The following is a 17,858-nucleotide window of genomic DNA, read 5'->3' on the forward strand; positions in this document are numbered from 1 at the left end:
TCGAGGTCTGTCAACCTCCCTAAATGGGACGACTTAGCCTGCTATTGCTCCTGTTTCTTTCTTTTCTTTTTTATTAGCTCCGACATCCAATATCTGAGGACTAGGCTGCTGCTATGGAGGAGCTTTCCCTCTTTTTTTTTTTTTTTTTTTTTTTTTTTGGGTTTCTCAACATCACTTCTATTCTTCTTCTGTTTTCGAATTTGGAAAACGGAGCGGATCGTTAGAATTGAAATCATCGATACCTTTCTGGACTTGATTTCATTTTGTCAAAGCCTTCTTTATACTACTGTATGTTTGATGGTGTCTGAGTTTGGCGAGATGAGACGGGTTAGGCTTTCATATTCCACTTTTCAGAGACTGTATAGTAACTATGTCAGCTCGAAATCATTTTATATTTTTTGTATTTCAGTTCGACCTTGGATAAAACAGTAGCGATATACCAGATGAGGCGGGAGAGGACTTGGCGCTCGTTTCACCTTAGGCTAAAGCAATTCCACATGAGACGCCTGCTTCTTGTCATGGCAGCGCAATGTCAACCTCGGAGCATTATATAGATATCCATGTTAATGGGGAAGGCCGTCAAAAGTTGTTCTGATTACTGACTGGTAATGATTGCTATCTATTTAATCTAGGACATTTCTGTCCTTTTCATTATCTTTCTCGTCTTATATATTAAACCCTATTCCTTGCCCCTATCGCCATTTTCCGTTCAGTATATACTTATAAAAAAGACGAGTGCGCCGAATCCATGCATCTAACGCTTCTACTATGTAGTCATCTCATATACCCAAAGTCAGAGTCGATTATGGCTAGGGTAGATTCGCATAAGTCTGACAGCTAGAGCATGTATTCATTCCAGCTGACCATTAAATCAGAACACGCTCCCTTCACGAAGAGGCTGCAACCAAAGACGCAGTCCAAAGATCATCATTGCTCCGAAAAGAATAAGTGATGCAGAGAAGGATTGGACGGAGAACCAGCTGGTGGTTGCGTCCTTTATAGCACCGCTTGCAGGTCCGCCGGATAAGGCGCTGAAAGAAGCAAAAGCCATCATGAAGCCGATACGCAGGCCGATGTGACCCATATCCGGAGTGGTTTGCGCCACGCAGGCAGATCCTAGAGGGATGAGGCCTCCGGAGAAGAGTCCGAATAGAAGGGTGAAGGCAATCATCGAGCTAAGAGTCGTCATGGCGACCCAGCAGAAGGTAATACCGGCGGTCAAGACACCCATTACAAATAATACATTAAATCTGGTGAGTTTTCTCGCGTTAGTGATTATCCGCAGTAAGTGCCTGCCCCGTCCCCGGGAGCAAAGTGGGGACTTACCGGCCGAGGCGGTCCGCGATCCAGCCGCTCCCCACACGGCCGACGAAGGAACCCGCGTATCCAATCGCGAGGAGACTGTTGGCCATGGTGGACCCCACGCCGTGCTGAATGGCAAACAGAGGAATGAAGTAGAAGGGAATGAGCATGCCGCCGTAGATGAAGAAGAGGGATAGGCAGAGCCAGAAGAAGCGCCACTCGAAGACGGCGCTGCGAATGCTCCTCTGGGAAGACTTGATCTGGCAGTCCTCGGTGTCGTTTCGCTCCTTGACTAGGAAGCAGGCGATTAGGAGGATGGGAATAGAGATGAGAGCAATAATTCGGTGGACCCAGGAGGCGTCTAGGACGGTGAAGAGCTTGTTGATGATGAGGGGCCAGAAGATGCCGCCGACGGAGGAGCCTGAGAGGGCGATGCCAAGGGCGAGGCCTCGTTTGTGGTTGAACCATTCTGAGATGGCTCCGGTTGCAGGATAGAAGCTAGATAGAGAGGATGAAGAAAAAAAAATTTTCTTTTAGTTCATTTGATTCCTTTGATGGCATTGTTAGGAAAGGCAGACTTACAGCAAAGCATTGCCAATGCCGAGAAGGATGCCTTGGGACAAGAGATATTGATAGTAGTGAGTAGCAAAGCTAGAGCAAATGAAAGAGAGGAGGCATACTGCGGTGCCGGAAAACATGAGGGCTCGAGAACCGTATTTGTCGTAGATGGGGCCAACGACGGCGCCACCGAGGAAGAGAATGAAGAGCTGTGCAGGGAGGAGAAGACGAATTAGCATATAGCCAGGCTAACAAGAGCATGTCTAAGCTTGTTTTTTTCTTTTTTTTCTTTTTTTTTTTTGTGACATACCTGAACGCTGCCAATCCAAGTGATAGTGGATGTAGAAAGCCAAGTCCATCGAGTTTCGTAGCGAGCCTGAAAAGTGCCAAAAGAGTTTACAAGTCCTATTTAACACAGATTAGTTTCAACTTTTCTATTTCTTTTTTTTTTTTTTTTTTTTTTTTTTTTTACTTCGACATTTTTGACATTGCAGAATATATGTTAACTCATACAAAGCATTTATAGCACAAAAGAAAAGTAAAAAAGGCCAAAAGCAAAACTTACCAAAAGCAATAGCAAAGTCCAAGAACCCGCCGACGACGACAAGCCAAGCTCGCAAACCACCATCTGGGATGCTGCTGTCACTGCCGCCGGCGTCAACAATGGGCTCCTGAGGAACTTTGGTCTCTTCGCTAGTAGCGACAGAAGTGGCCGGTGACTCGAGACCTCCAGGGATAGGGGCCTGAGCGGGCGGGATGTCGATGATGCAGACTCCCGAAGCGATATCGCGAGCAAATTGAGCATCTTCCATTGAGATTGAGATAGGACGAGACATTATGTTCTTTTTTTTGTTTCCCCTTAATCCAAGAGTTAAAATGAGTAATGTGAGCTTTTTGTAATTTTCTTCTTTTTTTTTTTTTCCTTTGACCAAAAAGAAAGAGTCTATTCAATGGAGGCGTCCAAATTAAACGACAAGACAAGAGGCTGTATTAGAAAGAAAGGTTGAGATGGAAGAAAGGGAGCTGAAGGGAAAAAAAAAAACGTGGGAGGAAAAAAAAAATTTCTCTTTAAATTCATTCCTCAAGTGCAAACGGATTGAAGGTCATGCATGTGTGGTTCGGCGGGTGGGTGTAGGGGCAGCTGGCAGATTGGGGTTCGGCGGGTGGTGGGCGGCGGGTGGCATTGAAGCAGTTCGGCGCAAGTGATTTCGACCAGGTAAGCGAGTAATTATGCAGGTGGTATTGGCACACACTGTCGCTTTGAGGAGAGTTGTTGAGGTGGGATAAATGAGCGAGTTGACAGAAAGGAGAAGCGACTGCTTTGGGGGGGCTAGCTTCAAAGTTGAATAAGAAGTTTTATACAAGATGAGAAAAAGAATGGCGTGACGGTATTTGAAGGTTGGGTATGGATATGAAAATTACCAAATATTATACTTACACATCTTGTATGCTTCATTTTCCTTTGACAGCCAGGCGTGATGTTACTCGAATATTGATAAAGTCTGATGACAGCACATTCTACATGGCAACCATATATCATGGCTTCGTAAGCATCATAGCCAATAACTATGATTGCATCTCCAGTACACGATCAGAATCATCAAAACCGGTGTGCGTTCTAGAAATGTATGTGAAACCTGTATAACTAGCTCCCCGTCGTTGATAAAGATTCCATCTTCTCTGCCTGGAATACGGGTTGGATTGTAATATTGTCACCACAGCAAGCAGATCAAGACGGCGAAAGTTGCAAGTTATTACACTTCATTTCCTGAGTCTGGCCTCTATAGTCCATCACTCACCCGTTGGCCACCTACTGGTATATTCTAAATTAGGTAGTCATCAGTACCACATTTCCTGCCTCCATGTTCTTTCATAGTATCAACAGCATATTGAGTAGAGTTCTATTTCCTTTCCATCACCTATTTTTCAATGAAAACTACTTTCATCACCGGATTTATAAAGTATACTACGTCCCCTATATGAGCGTTGCACCCCTGAAGACAATCTTGTCCCAATTCCAACTCTTTGTTAATGTCTGCACATCACTAATCTCAGGTAGAACGAAATGGTAAATATATGACCAGTTTCTATCAGCAACATCTCTAATGCCTCCACCTCAAGGAGTTAGCATACTTTGCCAAGGAACTCCCCAGTACCAACTTGCCACCGCCATCGCACTAACGCTCATGGTGACAGCCATGAGAAAATTGACGTCGTTGTTGTCAAGTAGATCCCAGCCATTTTCAACTATGCGAGAAGGCTTCTCATCTCCGAAGCTAGACTTCCTATGCTTGTTCTTGGGATCGAATTTATCGACAAACTCATCAGATTCATCGACAGCTGCTGAACATGTCTTTTCTGTAGCTTTGCTACCCTCACCGTGCAGTAATGAGGCTTTGATATCAGCTAGCTTATCGGAGCCATCGGCCTCGCCAGATACCAAGACGCGAGTGCCGCCGTCACCTTCGACAATCTTTCCAGTACGCACATCTTTGACTGAGCGCTGGAATATGGCACCAAGGTAACTGTCCAAGACACTGCCGAGAACGCCCCACAGGGCCAAAAAGCCCATAAGTAGCCGTCTATTTTCCGCCGTCCAAGGAATACCACCTCCACGAGTCCAGGCAGCTGATTCTTCGTTGCACATTGGTAGGAATAGCATAGACGCCGTGACGATGATGATAGATCCCAACAGCCCAGCTCCCAAGCCCAATAACGTCACACCGCCGTTTGTGCCACGGGGCACCTTTCGCAGCGTAAGGGATGTGATAAGGCGGGGTTCACTCTTGGATAGAATACCAAGCTCCGAACTGAACGTGTCAGCCGCAACCGCAGCATAGTTAGCGATGATGCCGATGACAAAGAGGTCGCCTCCCCACGAGAAGCACATTGATCCGCTGGGTTCCGGGCCACCTGGGGTTTTGAGGGCAGCAGCTCGAGCGTAGAGCTGGTTGGCATGGAGAACAGACAAAACAGATGCCACGAGCGAATTGGCAAAGACTTGACGATATGTTTAGCCTTTGTTTAGACGGCTAGAGCTTCAACCGTAAGCGGCAGCCGCCAACATACCTTGAACATGCGTGCGAGGGCCTTCGCCGCCGGAGGATCCCTTTGCACTCAGCGTGAGCGTAGCTTTAACATTTTCCTTGACCTGGTTTCGTCGTCAGCCTTTGTTTCCTCTCTTCCTTGGCTGCAAGGCCAGACGGCCATCTACTTCCACTCACGTGTGTGACTCGCGTGCCCGCCAAAAAGAAGACGACGAGGAGGACAAATGGCAGATTCCACGGATGATAGGCATGCGCAATGGCCGTGGCCGTGGCGGCAGCGATGCCTGCTGGGGTCAGAGACTTCTTGCTCCACGCCCTGTACACAAGGGCCGCAACCGCCGGCACGGCAACAATGGGCTTCATGATGCAACGAGGCTGCGCTTCTCCGTCCTGTGCGGATGATTGTTGATGCTGCGAGTCGCGCTGAGCTGCAGAGAGTGAGAGGCGTGAGAGGCCGGATAGAGACCAGATGTGGCTAGGCAGCTGCCCACTTGTCAGCTGTGAGCTTATCCCACCAGAGTCGCATTTTGTAGCTGCCCACTTGTCAGCTGCTGCTGCCAAGGTTACATGTACCCTCCAGATTCTCGCCTTGATATTACAAGTATCCCCCAATAGAAGCAAATGCCTGGAATTGGAAATAAATCAACGTAAAAACAGTAACCAGATATGCTCCTTTTCAGAATTAAATATGCGTGGCGTTGGCAAAGTAGGTACTAAGCCAACTGGAAACAGGTAAGGCAGGTACTAGGTAGTAATTTTAGGTACCTTGGGTGCTATACGTTAGTGCTTCCTGCCTTCTCATGTACTGTGAGTGCTATGCCTATAGCACCTTCCGACCTCAATTAATCAACTCGTGATTGCCGCCATTTAACACAAGGAAATTAAACGCTTCGTCTTTTTTATATTCTCCCACATCTCCCACAAACTCTGGCAAAAGTCGACGATAACTAATCCCATACCTCAGTGCCGACTTCTCGTATTACTGGTAGCCCCTCAGTGAGGCGCAGAGTCCAATCATCTGCGAGTCCGCCTCTCCTGCTTTCAGACGCAGAAACCATGGAATAGATCCATGATCGTCCACGTTTCCTTCTCTGCTAACCGTCAACGGTGTTATTATTTATTGATTTATTGTTGTTCATCTATTTATTTGTGAAACGATGCGAGAACTCGGATCTTTGGATAGTTCAGCCGGTCCATCTCGAGGACCTGTATGTTGCACGACTCACAGATACTCGTGGCACTTGATTCCATCATGGGATCAGCCTACAATGAAGGGCCTCAGTTATGTCCTTCTTCGGAGAGGAAATTTTTTTCATATTTTCCTCTTTTTAAGTGCCACTTTCCATTTCCAAGCTGATCAAGGCGAGCTTAACGGCCGAGCTGAATCAATACAACGTCCATGATTCTCGGCTGTAAATATCTTGACCCTCCACCAAAGCCAGAATTCCGCTGCGTAGTTTGTGCAACAAAAAGGCCAACGAATCCAAACCGGCTCATCACTGCGCCCACCGCTTCCAAAGCCAGGCGAATCGCGAGCCGCAGGAGACTTGACCAAGATGCTACACCAGGGACTAGCCAGCCGCTAGGTCAACGGTCCGCGTGGTCTTATAGACTCAGCTCCAACTTCGCACCACACGTCAGCCAGAACACGTATAACATACTGTTACACAGTTTCACAGCGGTAGCCACTCAACTATACGGGATATTATATGTGAGACAATCGTTGAAGGCTAAAGCAACCACCTCGTGTATTTGCGCTTGGAACTGCAGCATTAGCAAACGAGGGCTTTCAAAAGATCAAACTTAGCCAGTGTGGCTTGCATATGGGGGCACCCTCTCCATAGTAGATGCAACATATTTTCATACAAGCTAAATGATACTAAATATCATGATTGAGTGTATTTGGCTTTCACCAGATTACCACCATTAAAACCAAATGTGGAAAACGAACTGGTCGAAAATAAGGCGATATGCTACTGGAAACTGGCTGTCATCTGAAAGGCCTAATGGAAGAATAACCACGTCAGTCTCGGTTCAACAGGTTACAGCAGCTCTTCTCAATCCCATGTTGGCAGCCAACAATGAAAAGATTATTCCAGAGGAAAGGCTTCCAAAGGCATCAACGAAAACTAATACTTATTGCCAATTTATTTCTCCAGCTTGCTGCAGGTGCAGTCCCGTACTTTGACGAAGATGATGGTACTTCGGATGTGAATTTACAAACAGTCTTGAAACTATCAGCAGAGACTTGTTGCTCTATCTCATTTCATCCGACTGTTGAAGCGAAAGAGCACTGTATGCTACCTGCTAAGCCTTGCCCCTAACTTGAGTGCCATATATCAAAGAACGCAGTGAGCCACGGCGATGACGCAGCTAACATGCACCAAGTCGAACCTCGCCACCAGTGCCAATGATAATCCGCTTTGCCAACATCTTTACCTCTTCTTCTTTCGGTTTCTTGGAGCTGGTTTTCCTGGCAGTTCTATTGAATTTTAGCATTATTGTAGCCAAAGAAGTATCGTCCTATATTTTGGAATAGACACACCAGGAGCTACTGTACCTAAGCTCAATTGCTTTAGATTAGTGGCCGTGAAGCTGATGCTTACTTTGTCTTTATAGAATGTAAGACGACAGAAAGCCCATGACATTATGACCCAACAGCCCTCCAACAGCGTAGCAGCAGGTTCTTTGGCTACATCTATTCCATATACTATTATAAAGGTCATAATGTATGTCGGTTTCACGTCGACATGATGCTTTTGCCAAATCTTCTTTAGCCAATTATCAAACTTTTTCCACAAAATGAGTAATGCACCTATGGTAAGGGCGTATGCGCAACACAAATAAATTTCGTTGTCCACAAAAAGCATCCTCCTTTCATCAACAGCAGCTTAAAGCGGTGGCTTTCTCGCGGCACCTTCTTTAATGGGTTTAACAAGTCTCGTAGCCGCTCTCAGCGTTGCTAACGAGCTACTTGGGCGATATCGCCGTCGTAAGCCAGCAACTTTCTTCAAACAGCCGAACTTCTCGATATCGTTGTTCTTGATTCGTAAGCAGGTATTAGAATCATTGATACTGCAAACGGTGCTTCCCATGCCTTTATTATTTGCCAGGAAGAGTAATCTACAAGACGGATTACAGGGCATTTACTACCTCGTATTAGACAAACCATTACTGGCGTCCGCGCTACCATATTCCAGCTAGTAGCCACTTTCGACGAGCTCCTGTTTCCATCTTCCATTATAGGCGCCTTGTATCAAAATCACCGGAATTATGAAGCTTCACAGGTCAAAAGGCCACGTCGAGCCCCCCCCTGGGCCTTTCAGCCACCTCTTTATATCTGGACGAACGCTCATCGCCTGCCAAAACTGCGCGAGTGCAAAAACTGGTTGTGATAAAAAGATACCATGCTCAAGATGCCTTGAAAAGAATCTCCAATGCATCGCACGATACGCCCGTCGAGCGTCTAAAGCCGCAATTCGAGCAGCAGCACAAGCGGCGTCATTATCGACAAACAGCCTTCTTACATCGACGGTCGAACACGTTAACTCTGAAAATATACTCCAAAGTCCGATACAGCACCTTCACGGGGGTCCAGATCAGTATGATGGCCATATCCGAGATGTCTTCATTAACCCTCTTTCGCCCTTGTCTGGCTACTCTGCCGCCGCCACATCTTTGGGCAGTTCATCCTATTCGGACGTAAACGTCTTTGAACATGGCCAAAATTCACCTATAAACATTGGATTTTCAGAGTTTTCTACAAAGATGGACTTCATCGATGGTGACGTTTCGATAAACGTGCCGAACGCCTTTCGATGCCATACAGAGAATACGGATGATTGCTCCAATGAGCTAATATCGCTGCCGGAAATGCACTCGTTCCAAGAGATCAAGAATTATGCAGACTTTATCGGCTACCCGCAACACGCTGGTAAAGACACATCCAGCTTTCAAGGCGATCTTTGCAATCCCGTCCTCGATGTTGGCGGCGCCCTCAATCATCCGTATTTACCAGAAATCCCAAAGCTAAATTCTGCAAAGATCTGGATAAGAAGGCTTAAGAAAAAGGGGCTTTTTGACAGTCACCGTCCAAACATTCATATTGATGAATCAGTACGGCTTCATCATCAACAGCCGCATGTGGATAGCCAACGTTTAAATCATGATAGGCACGTCTCTGTTGATTAAAAAAGCTTCCCAATTTTTTGTTTTCTAACTATTCATACAGATTGGCATACAACTGGGTCAAACTGGACCAAGAACTGAGCTTGTTCCACGATGTTGAGCAGGCACTTTCTCTCTCCGATTTGGCACGTCCTCTTCCCGATCCCAACCTTCCGTGCCATACTAGATCCATCATACAGACTAGCTACTGGTACTTGATCGATGGCCTATACTCAGACATCAGCGCGGCGAAGCCACCAAGCTTTGAGCTTCGTCCAACCTTGAAGCAATTGCTCCAAGACTTTATTCACGGCACTTTACTACCAGGCAGAGTGCCACCACGACATCTTCAGCTTCTCCTCCACCCGCTCCAGTCTTTGACATATCAGTCACGGAGCCTACTTTCGTGGGCAAGGAGCACCCCCTCTCTGGTGTTTAGCGGCATAGCTGCCTCCAGCGTGCTAGAAACGGAGAGACTTCTTCGATCGTGGTATATACTTGCCACGGAAGCTCATATCGAGCAAGAAGCATATACAAGCGATACCATACTTGGCCTGATCCTTTACCATTTCATATTCCTCAACCTGGCAGCCAATCTAGCAGACATCGAGCGACTTACCAACCCAGGCATCCTCGACCTCACCTTCTGGCAACGCTTTCTCCAAAATCAGGGAGGTTTCCGCAGTCGCCAAGAGGCCATTTTCCACTGCGGCCAAGCGCTACGACACCTTCGCGGCATCGGCGCCGCCGCACGCCCCTGGTGGTGGCCAGCAGCCGTGCGCAGAGCAATCTTGACATTATGGGCCGCTTCTCACCTTGCGCCTGTCAATTCGGACCCAAATATCCCAGAGGCATCATCGTCAGTATTCCCAATGGAAGATCTCTGGCAGCAGAATCCCATGGATGTAGTGCCAGAAACGAACTTGCCGACGCCTGGGCTCTGCATTGTTGCTATTGACGGCGTTGCTCCTGAAGATGCTTGTTTTCGCAACACCAACTGGAGTGAAAAGTATATACCGGTTTTAACACGTCTGGATGAAGGGGTAGTAGTTCTGACCGACGCGATGGGCATTCTGGAATATGGAATCTCGCTCATTAATTCGTTCCCTCGATCTTCGGAAGGGGAAGCAGTGGTTGCAATGCTTAAAGGTCTCGGGCAAGCTTGGGAAGGCAAGTAAAAGCAGTCACGTATAATACCGTTAAAGCTTAACTCGGCGTTCTTTCGATATAAGGAGGTAATTTTCAATGATAGCTAGTACAAATAATCATTTTCGTTATTTCCAAAGGCTATTTTCATATTCATTTTTACTAGCAAAGTATCATAATAATCAATCAGTGTTCATGATATATCCCGTCGTTAGTAAATAGCGATATCTTGTAACCCCTAAACGCCAAGCCAAAATTCTCCTCTCCGCTCAAAGACACCCTTATGAACAAGTCTTATCCAGATAAAAAACGTCACTGTTGCAGTATCATAAATTCCAAGCCATGCAATCATCCAAACTTCTCAACGATCGTTCATGTCTACCATATTCTCATTCAACATTGCCAGATATCAAGCCTTGGAGTTCTAAAGGACTGAGCGTGCTCCTCCGTCTCGACGAGACTTTAGCCACCCGGATATCCCTCTTGCGTTTCTCAGGTTTCTGTGCTTCTTGCTGCGCAACTTCGCGCTTTACCGGACTAGTGCTCCTGGGACGACCGCTTACCGAAGCGTTTATTCTTGCCGCCGCCGAGGGTCTCGACAGCTCTGTGGCAGAGGCCACCGCTGGTCCTTGAGCAGTCTTCGAGGTGCGAAGGGCTTGGAGTTTCGCGCGCGCAGCCTCAGCTTGCTTTTCTGAGGCGGCGAGCTTAGCGGCAATCGCAGCTTTAGATGGTGAGCTGCCAAACTGTGGCCGCGAGACTCTGTTTGCCTGTGTTGGTGCCAGACGGACAGGCATACGACGTGGGTTGGATCGTATGCCTCCCGTGTTAGAACTGGCGCCAACCGCAGGCCCGCTTCGAGAGGACGGATGTTCTTCTGCTCGGTAGTTTGACAGTAGAGCTTCATCCAGAGATGAGGTCGATGCAACGAGGGGCCGCTCTTCAGGTTTGGTTGTCTTTGCGGCATCAGGTCGCTGCCTTTGGGAAGTTGCAGGCTGCCTTGCAGCTCGAATAGACGCGAAATCAGAAGCTTCGGCACTGGTAACTGCAGTTGACTGCTGCATGATGGAGCCACTAGGCTTCTGTCGATGTCTAGTTTGCAACGGACCACGATTGCCAGCTGAAGAAGAATTCTGAAGAGGAACTAAGTGAGGCGGCGGTATTGGAGGTTGTTCTGAGTCCATAAATCGTCGAATATTATCATCAGCCGCCCCCGAAGTTTGTTCACTCGCTGAGACATGGTTATCCGGTGCTCCAACATTATAGTCATCGATTTCCATATTGTCGCCGTCATCGTTGCCATCATCGCCGTCGTCATTGCCGTCGTTATCGTCAACGCCACCTGATTCATCATTACTATAACCATAAATGTCCTCTTCGAGATCGCCAACCTCTTCATCCGCGTCCGCGTCATCAGCCATTACGTGGTATGGTCCTTTAGGACGACAAGGCGAACGCTTCAACTCATCCTCTTCTTCTTCCTCTTCTTCGCTTTCTTCTGCCACGGCTGGCAGGCCAGGTTCTCGTCCGGTTCTTGTTTCCTCAACATTAGAGACGCGAACCGGGCTCAAATGTAGTCCCATCTTGAGATCTTCTTCCCCAATAGGTTTTCCGGTTTTAGCCATTCTCTTCCGCCAGCCATCCATCAGATGAACAGCATCCTCCCATCGACTCTCCATCTTGATCCAACCAGCTTTAAGACGATCGATTTCTTCCTCTCGCACCATAACCTCTTCAATTGGCACGAAGGATGGGTTCGTTAAGATTGTTCTCAGGTGTTCCATCACAGCACCCAGCTCCGATGCCATCTCTTGCCAGCCTTGCGGCTTCACAACCTCAGCATCTTCTTTTTTCTCTTCGCTGTTCCATCCACTCATCTCGCACAAACGATCTTTCGCCTGCCGCACGACATTCAAGAGAGTTTCGTTCTCCTCGCTCAAGTTCTGCGCCAAGCTAGCAAGGAAAGAGTTTGTCTCGGTACGCAAGGAATAATCTTCGTCTTCAATGTTTCCTCCACGTGTGAGCGACCTCCTGCTTTCATTGCCCACATCACCTGTCACGGTAATCGACACGACCCCAGAGCTGGTCCTTGTTCCTCTCGCACGACCCGCCTCGCCAACCTGCTTCTTGAGACTTTCGATTTGTCGATCGCGTCTCCGTACTTCAGTTGCACATGCCGTTCGCACCTGTGCCACTAATCCTTTTGTACGCGCCAGCTCATCTTTGAGTCCTCGCACGGTCGACTCTGCTGACTTGAGCTGGGTCTTGAGCGAAGCTTCGGAAGCCGTGGCGATATCGCTTCTGCGCTGTGCTTCGGCGGCTTTCTCTGATAGTCGGGCAATGTCGTTTGTGTATTTCAAATTCTCCGCTTTAATATTTCGCAGCGCTGCTGAGAGGGATTCGCGTTGCTCCGCATCTCGCTGGTGGTTATTAGCTTGAATGGCTAATTTTATTAGACCTGGTGAGAGTGCCTAAAACGTACATCTCGTCGGATAATGAGATCATTCAGGATGCTTATGATGCGACTCGCAGTCTCTGCAGTACTATACTGCTCTTCTCCAAGGCCTGTGAAATCGATGTCGCGGCCATCTCGAAGAAGTCCCCTCGACAGCAGTTGATTGTTGATGTACTGCGAAGCCGTCCAAAGATTCTCTGCATCGATCATGTTGACTAGATGCAACAGCTCGAGTAAAATATGGCGAAATAACTCAGGCAGTCAGTCTCTATCTTATTGCCATGCGCCAACACAAAATCGAGCTGTTGATCGCAGGTAGACTGAGCTTGGTGGTGGCCCTATGCGACCGCAAGGTTTTGGTTGCCATGTGGAGGAAGTAAACAACGCCGGATAAGCTTTGCATGACTAAGCAAGGGTGCTCAAACAAACCATCCACGCATCAAATATGCCATGCAAGTGCTAAAATCGTAGCCACTTGCAACAGACAATAGTTATCTTAGAAGGCAGAAAATTGATCTGAAAAAAAAAATTTTTTACCTTTTTGCATTCAATATATGTTCATATAATCGCTTCACTAAGGCTCTCACTCAAACTTGTTTCTCTTACTTAAACTTGATTTGTGCTGTACGTCTCTCAATATTAAACGACAAGACCCAGACATGATGGGCACATGATAGGATAACTGAATCCGTACTTGTTTAGAATATATATGCTTTTGTTATATCTATATACATTGGTGGTATCATCATATGCCCACATTCCCGTGGCACGATATCCTCATTGGTGAGCTTTCTAGCGACTTCAGTGGTATGTAGCGCTCAACTTGCAAATTAATGTGACGGTAACTCACTGAAACGGAGCCAGTAAGTTGGTGAACGGGGTATTAACGAAGCCGCAATCCCTCTAGAAGATGATACCGAGATTATACATCTACCCCACATAAGAAATCGTTCCTGTTCGTACATTCGAGGCCCTCGTCCAGCCAATAACTCCAGTGTTCCTAGATACGGCGTTAATACCACCTTCATCGCAGATTATTTCATAAAAAAACGTCTCGTCTGTTTATCCAAGCCTCAGAAGAGTTGAGAAGATTGTTGTTACGCGGTTGTTTTCGACATCAGCCAGAATTGAGCCAGGCGAACCTGAGATCTCTTCTAGCCTCTCGATGGCCCCGCGTGCGTCATCATGCTTGCGTTTCGTAGAAAAGAAAAAAAAAAAAAAAAAAAAAAAAAAAAAAGCCCAAGTAAATGAAATCTCAACTCACTTCACTTCATTGATCATCCGAGAGAGGCCCCTTTGCATCATGTCTCCGGCTTGAACTTTCCTCTCTTCTCTTTCATCGCATTGACCTTCTTCTTGTCCTCTTCGAAACGTTTCAGCAGTTCCGCCTGCTCTTGCTTCCGTCGCTCTCGCAGCTGGAATCGGTAGAAGTCCTTCAACTCAGACTTCTTCTTGTCCGCCTTCTCTACCATCTTTCGTCTAGCCTCCTCGGCCTCGAACTGATTCGCCGGATTGACCTTTCCGCCACGTGTAACAGTAACGAAGCCATCCTCATCAGGCTCGTTGCGCAGTCGCTTGCTGAGTTCAGCAGCTTCCTTCTCTTTCCTGTTGAATACATTGAAGAATGCGTGTGTAGCCTTTTGTATCTCCGCCTTGTTGGCGCGGCAGAGCCGTAAATGGGAAGAGACCCATGGTGAACCCAGCGACTGGACGTCACCGGAGATGCTTTGGCCCCATACAGGATATTTTTTGGTCTTTTGGAGTTTCGCAATCGCCTTGAGGACGAGTTGTACGCTCTTATCATCAGCAAGCAACACGATAGCTGTGCTACTGCTTCTATGCAGCTGGCGTGTCCAGATATCAGGTAGTCGTGCAGCTTCTTCTTCAGCTCTCTCTTCATCTTCCACATCTCCTCTCTTACGTTTACGCGCAAATCCAGCAATCTTGATCGCTCGGGCAGGATCGATCGCAGCAGCGGCTTTGTTGTCGTCTTCGAAGGTTATAGTCTCGAATCGTCCGGCGCCGACAAGATCGGTGAAAATTGCCCTAAAATGAGGCTCTGTGCTGTCTGCAGGAATATTTTTCAGGAAGAGACTGCGAGAATCATTCGCCGTTGGGATTTTGGGCGCATTTCTTCGTATCCGTACTTCATGAATAGCTGTCTCTGGGAATGAAGGCGCCGGAGGCATCTGAATGGGCAGAATGGCGAACTGATCGCCAGTCGCATCTAAAGGAGCCATTTTGGCGAGATGTTTAGGAGGTAGCAGCTATGCGTCTCTCGCATAAGAACGAAGTTTTGCTGGCGTTTGATGCTCAGATCTTGAGAAAAAATTGGCCCCACTTCCGTATCGATATGAACCGGCCTCTGCAGTCGTACTTAGTGCGTCTGTCTGCATGTATCACTGCGCAAGCAAATAAAGAATACTATTGCCATAAGTCAAAAACGAAATCAAGGAATGCTTTGAGGAGAAATCAAAAATATAATATTCTAGGTAAATAATAATAAAAATAAATAAAAAAAGAACTGTTCTGCAGATATTCAGAATAGCAAAAAATGACGAGAGTGGGACTCGAACCCACGCGGATTGCTCCACCAGGAATTGCTGTTAAGGTAGCCTTAACCTGACGCCATAACCAACTCGGCCATCTCGCCGTTAGATACTACTTAGGTGGGAATAATTATACTAAGAGCTCTTTCACAAAGCTGATTAGCGATTCTGCATGGACAGCTCTTAGATCTCGTGTGATGAATGTTCCCAAGAATAAATAGACGTTGCCTTCACACGAGCTGGTGATACTAGAGGAAGTTCTAGTACAAGTAGAATAAAAGATGTAATATATCTCGCATAAGTAAATCACAGTCTTCTATGAAAAAACAGTCATCTTGCTCGCATCAAGCATCTACACCTCAATAGTAATTCTTCCCACGCCACGACTCACACATGACAGCATGGAGACGTCCTTTTCATCCGGCATGAGCGCTGAGCCTCGATGAATGATTTGCCCATTTATAACAGAAACTTTGCATGTGCCGCAATTACCCACTTCACAGCTTGAAGGAATATCACCAAACTCCCGCTTCAAGACCTCCAATAAACTCTCTTCTTCTCCGACTTTGACAACTTTATTATTGCGGTTGGCGACTTGTGCCTCGAATGGATCCCCGGTGGTGTCAGCGGAAAAAGCTTCAAAATGTATCTCTTGCGGCGAAATGCCGGCCTCGTCGGCGGTGGTTTTGGCTGCTTCCATCATACGGTTGGGCCCACAAACATATGTGTAGCTATTCCAGGGAAGGGTCTTCATGATGTTGCTGATGTCCATCCTTTGGCCCTTAGACTTGTCGTATATAATCACTCTGTCCCCATATGATTCCAACCGGTCTCGGAAAGGGATGTCGTTGGAAGACCGTACAGCGTAATGGAGTTGAAAGCTCCAGTTAATGTTGTCGTATTTGTACATCATGTCCATGAATGCAGTTATGCCAATGCCTCCGGCTATAAAAACGTGATGGCTTGCCGCTCCTGTTGTTCCGCTAACATCGCTCGTCACATTGCTCACCTGGATGGTATCTCCCTCTTTGAGAGATTGGTGAATATACCGCGACCCGCCTCGACTATTTGCGTCAAGAGCAATACCAAACTCCAATCTTCTAATTTGCTCAGCTCCACTTCCGCTACTTGACACCACAGAGTATGCTCTAACAAGGCCATTTCCAAGCTTGAGTCTTGCATGTGCTCCGATTGGGTATTTCTCAGAATGGGGCTTCGGGGGGGCTTCGATTACCAGTGAAATGGTTCTTGGCGTCTCAATTTTGCGGCTGATCACCTTGAAGCTCTCCCAAGCGTCTTCTTTCTTTTGCATTTTCCGTCTTTGCGCCTTGGCCACGCGTCTCTGGAATTGCTTGCGCGCCTCATTACCGAGAGCTTCAACTTCAGCCAGCTTCTCGTTCATTTCATCATTGTCAGTCACGCGATGCAGATACTCTTGGACCCGTTCAATAGTCCACTCTGGCCATTTCCTCTCAACTAGCTTCAGCTCATCGCCAGCGTTGACGGTGCCCTCGCGGAGGACGCGGTAATACCATCCAGTGCGGCTAGTCTTGTAAGTTTCAGGGGCGAAATTCTTCAACGAGAAGCGATGGTTGAGTTTGAAGCACGGCTGCCGTGGAAGGGATACTTGGAGGATCACTTCTAAACCAACAGAGATAACGTCACCAATACAGACATTTCGTTCATTCATGTGCGCCGTGACAAAGTTCTCTCCAAAACCCCCAGGGACGAACTTATCGACTCTGTCGGGATAAGATTCTTGCCACGACGGATAATGAGAAGAGCAATCTGTAAAGCCAGTCTATTAGTCTAGAGTCGTTGATATCGGAAATGAAGGAAACTATTTACATCCAAGGATAGCCTTGTCTAGGCCGCCATGAAATGTAGGGTCGTGTTCATCTCCTTCAAGTCCCAGCTTATCAACCTTTATGGAAACCGTGCGAATCTGCTTGTCAATTCCTGACATGACATTCAAGCCGGGCATTTGTTTCATTCCAGAGGTGCGGATTTCGATAAGCCGGTCTGCCTCAAAGGGCGCCGCAAGATTGTCTAGATATGAGCCTTTCATTGTACTTGTTAATGTTATGAAAGGCAGCAAGGGCGAAAGTTATGCAGAGATGGGAAATCTAAAAGGTGTAAGTGGGCGCTTCGCATGAAGTTTAAGGCTACAGTCTGCGTACTGTGTCTCGGATTTACTCGCACCAAAGGGAAAGCAATGACTAACATCGGCCATCCGAGCTCTTGGACTAGACATGCGCGGCTTTATTTATCTACAGTATTGCCATTTAAATAACGAGTCTCATGCATTAAATCATATGGCCTTGTCATTTTTGGCTTACAAATCTCAGACGCTGGTTGCCAGTGCTACTTTACTCAAAGCTTTCTATCCCGTGCTTTGAACTCTTCAGTTGGCGCACTGTATTCGATTCTTGCGGTTAGTCTATCGAACAAGACTTATCGTTCAATTGGTATCGAGCAATGTACAAATCGAGTCAAGCTTGTAAACATGGTGTAAATTATGACATATCTTATCTTTGTTTAGGTAAAGGCCCAATTGGATTCAAATGACTAGCTGCATCGCCACATACAAGTTTTCTTTCTTGGATATTTTCCAATTCCAACACACAAACTCAAGAG

General features: G+C 47.0%; 6 protein-coding genes and 1 non-coding gene across 7 annotated transcripts; 1 reads left to right on the forward strand and 6 right to left on the reverse strand.

Moving 5' to 3' along the window:
- Positions 1 to 871: 871 nt before the first annotated feature.
- On the reverse strand, positions 872 to 3,302 carry TrAFT101_003524 (uncharacterized protein; the record flags this gene model as incomplete). The annotated part of the gene is made up of 6 exons (XM_024909315.2): positions 872 to 1,250; positions 1,327 to 1,800; positions 1,885 to 2,069; positions 2,171 to 2,265; positions 2,426 to 2,718; positions 3,295 to 3,302. The coding sequence occupies 6 exons, from the start codon at positions 3,300 to 3,302 to the stop codon at positions 872 to 874; spliced, it is 1,434 nt and encodes a 477-aa protein (XP_024766715.2).
- A 294-nt stretch (positions 3,303 to 3,596) lies between these two features.
- TrAFT101_003525 (uncharacterized protein) lies at positions 3,597 to 5,369 on the reverse strand. Its single transcript, XM_024902259.2, has 3 exons — positions 5,085 to 5,369; positions 4,930 to 5,011; positions 3,597 to 4,860 (listed from the first exon to the last, which is right to left on the reverse strand). Exons 1-3 carry the CDS (start codon positions 5,268 to 5,270, stop codon positions 3,977 to 3,979), a joined length of 1,152 nt encoding a protein of 383 aa, XP_024766714.1. The 5' UTR covers positions 5,271 to 5,369; the 3' UTR covers positions 3,597 to 3,976.
- A 2,811-nt stretch (positions 5,370 to 8,180) lies between these two features.
- Positions 8,181 to 10,252, forward strand: TrAFT101_003526 (uncharacterized protein; the record flags this gene model as incomplete). Its single annotated transcript, XM_066126914.1, has 2 exons — positions 8,181 to 8,914; positions 9,139 to 10,252. The coding sequence occupies 2 exons, from the start codon at positions 8,181 to 8,183 to the stop codon at positions 10,250 to 10,252; spliced, it is 1,848 nt and encodes a 615-aa protein (XP_065983021.1).
- Positions 10,253 to 10,309: 57 nt separating this feature from the next.
- Positions 10,310 to 13,008, reverse strand: TrAFT101_012011 (uncharacterized protein). Its single transcript, XM_024909314.2, has 2 exons — positions 12,700 to 13,008; positions 10,310 to 12,637 (listed from the first exon to the last, which is right to left on the reverse strand). Exons 1-2 carry the CDS (start codon positions 12,880 to 12,882, stop codon positions 10,610 to 10,612), a joined length of 2,211 nt encoding a protein of 736 aa, XP_024766712.1. The 5' UTR covers positions 12,883 to 13,008; the 3' UTR covers positions 10,310 to 10,609.
- Positions 13,009 to 13,296: 288 nt separating this feature from the next.
- Positions 13,297 to 14,945, reverse strand: TrAFT101_003527 (uncharacterized protein). Its single transcript, XM_024903194.2, has 2 exons — positions 13,937 to 14,945; positions 13,297 to 13,672 (listed from the first exon to the last, which is right to left on the reverse strand). Exon 1 carries the CDS (start codon positions 14,910 to 14,912, stop codon positions 13,974 to 13,976), a length of 939 nt encoding a protein of 312 aa, XP_024766711.1. The 5' UTR covers positions 14,913 to 14,945; the 3' UTR covers positions 13,297 to 13,672; positions 13,937 to 13,973.
- Positions 14,946 to 15,227: 282 nt separating this feature from the next.
- TrAFT101_003528 lies at positions 15,228 to 15,325 on the reverse strand. The gene has a single exon. It is a non-coding gene; the product is annotated as a tRNA-Leu (tRNA).
- A 102-nt stretch (positions 15,326 to 15,427) lies between these two features.
- Positions 15,428 to 17,341, reverse strand: TrAFT101_003529 (uncharacterized protein). Its single transcript, XM_024904854.2, has 2 exons — positions 17,070 to 17,341; positions 15,428 to 17,009 (listed from the first exon to the last, which is right to left on the reverse strand). Exons 1-2 carry the CDS (start codon positions 17,287 to 17,289, stop codon positions 15,574 to 15,576), a joined length of 1,656 nt encoding a protein of 551 aa, XP_024766710.1. The 5' UTR covers positions 17,290 to 17,341; the 3' UTR covers positions 15,428 to 15,573.
- Positions 17,342 to 17,858: the final 517 nt, after the last annotated feature.

The sequence above is a fragment of the Trichoderma asperellum genome, chromosome 2 (genome assembly GCF_020647865.1).
Source record: "Trichoderma asperellum chromosome 2, complete sequence".
Taxonomy (NCBI): domain Eukaryota; kingdom Fungi; phylum Ascomycota; class Sordariomycetes; order Hypocreales; family Hypocreaceae; genus Trichoderma; species Trichoderma asperellum.

Bases quoted from the DNA above. Each gene is read 5' to 3' on its own strand.
- TrAFT101_003525 (XM_024902259.2), bottom strand. From the start codon at position 5,270: ATGAAGCCCATTGTTGCCGTGCCGGCGGTTGCGGCCCTTGTGTACAGG. The intron at 5,012-5,084 runs GTGAGTGGAAGT...CGACGAAACCAG, and splicing joins CGGGCACGCGAGTCACACAC to GTCAAGGAAAATGTTAAAGC. The intron at 4,861-4,929 runs GTATGTTGGCGG...CATATCGTCAAG, and splicing joins CCCTCGCACGCATGTTCAAG to TCTTTGCCAATTCGCTCGTG.
- TrAFT101_012011 (XM_024909314.2), bottom strand. From the start codon at position 12,882: ATGATCGATGCAGAGAATCTTTGGACGGCTTCGCAGTACATCAACAAT. The intron at 12,638-12,699 runs GTACGTTTTAGG...AATAACCACCAG, and splicing joins ATCTCATTATCCGACGAGAT to CGAGATGCGGAGCAACGCGA.
- TrAFT101_003527 (XM_024903194.2), bottom strand. From the start codon at position 14,912: ATGGCTCCTTTAGATGCGACTGGCGATCAGTTCGCCATTCTGCCCATT.
- TrAFT101_003529 (XM_024904854.2), bottom strand. From the start codon at position 17,289: ATGAAAGGCTCATATCTAGACAATCTTGCGGCGCCCTTTGAGGCAGAC. The intron at 17,010-17,069 runs GTAAATAGTTTC...CTGGCTTTACAG, and splicing joins AGACAAGGCTATCCTTGGAT to ATTGCTCTTCTCATTATCCG.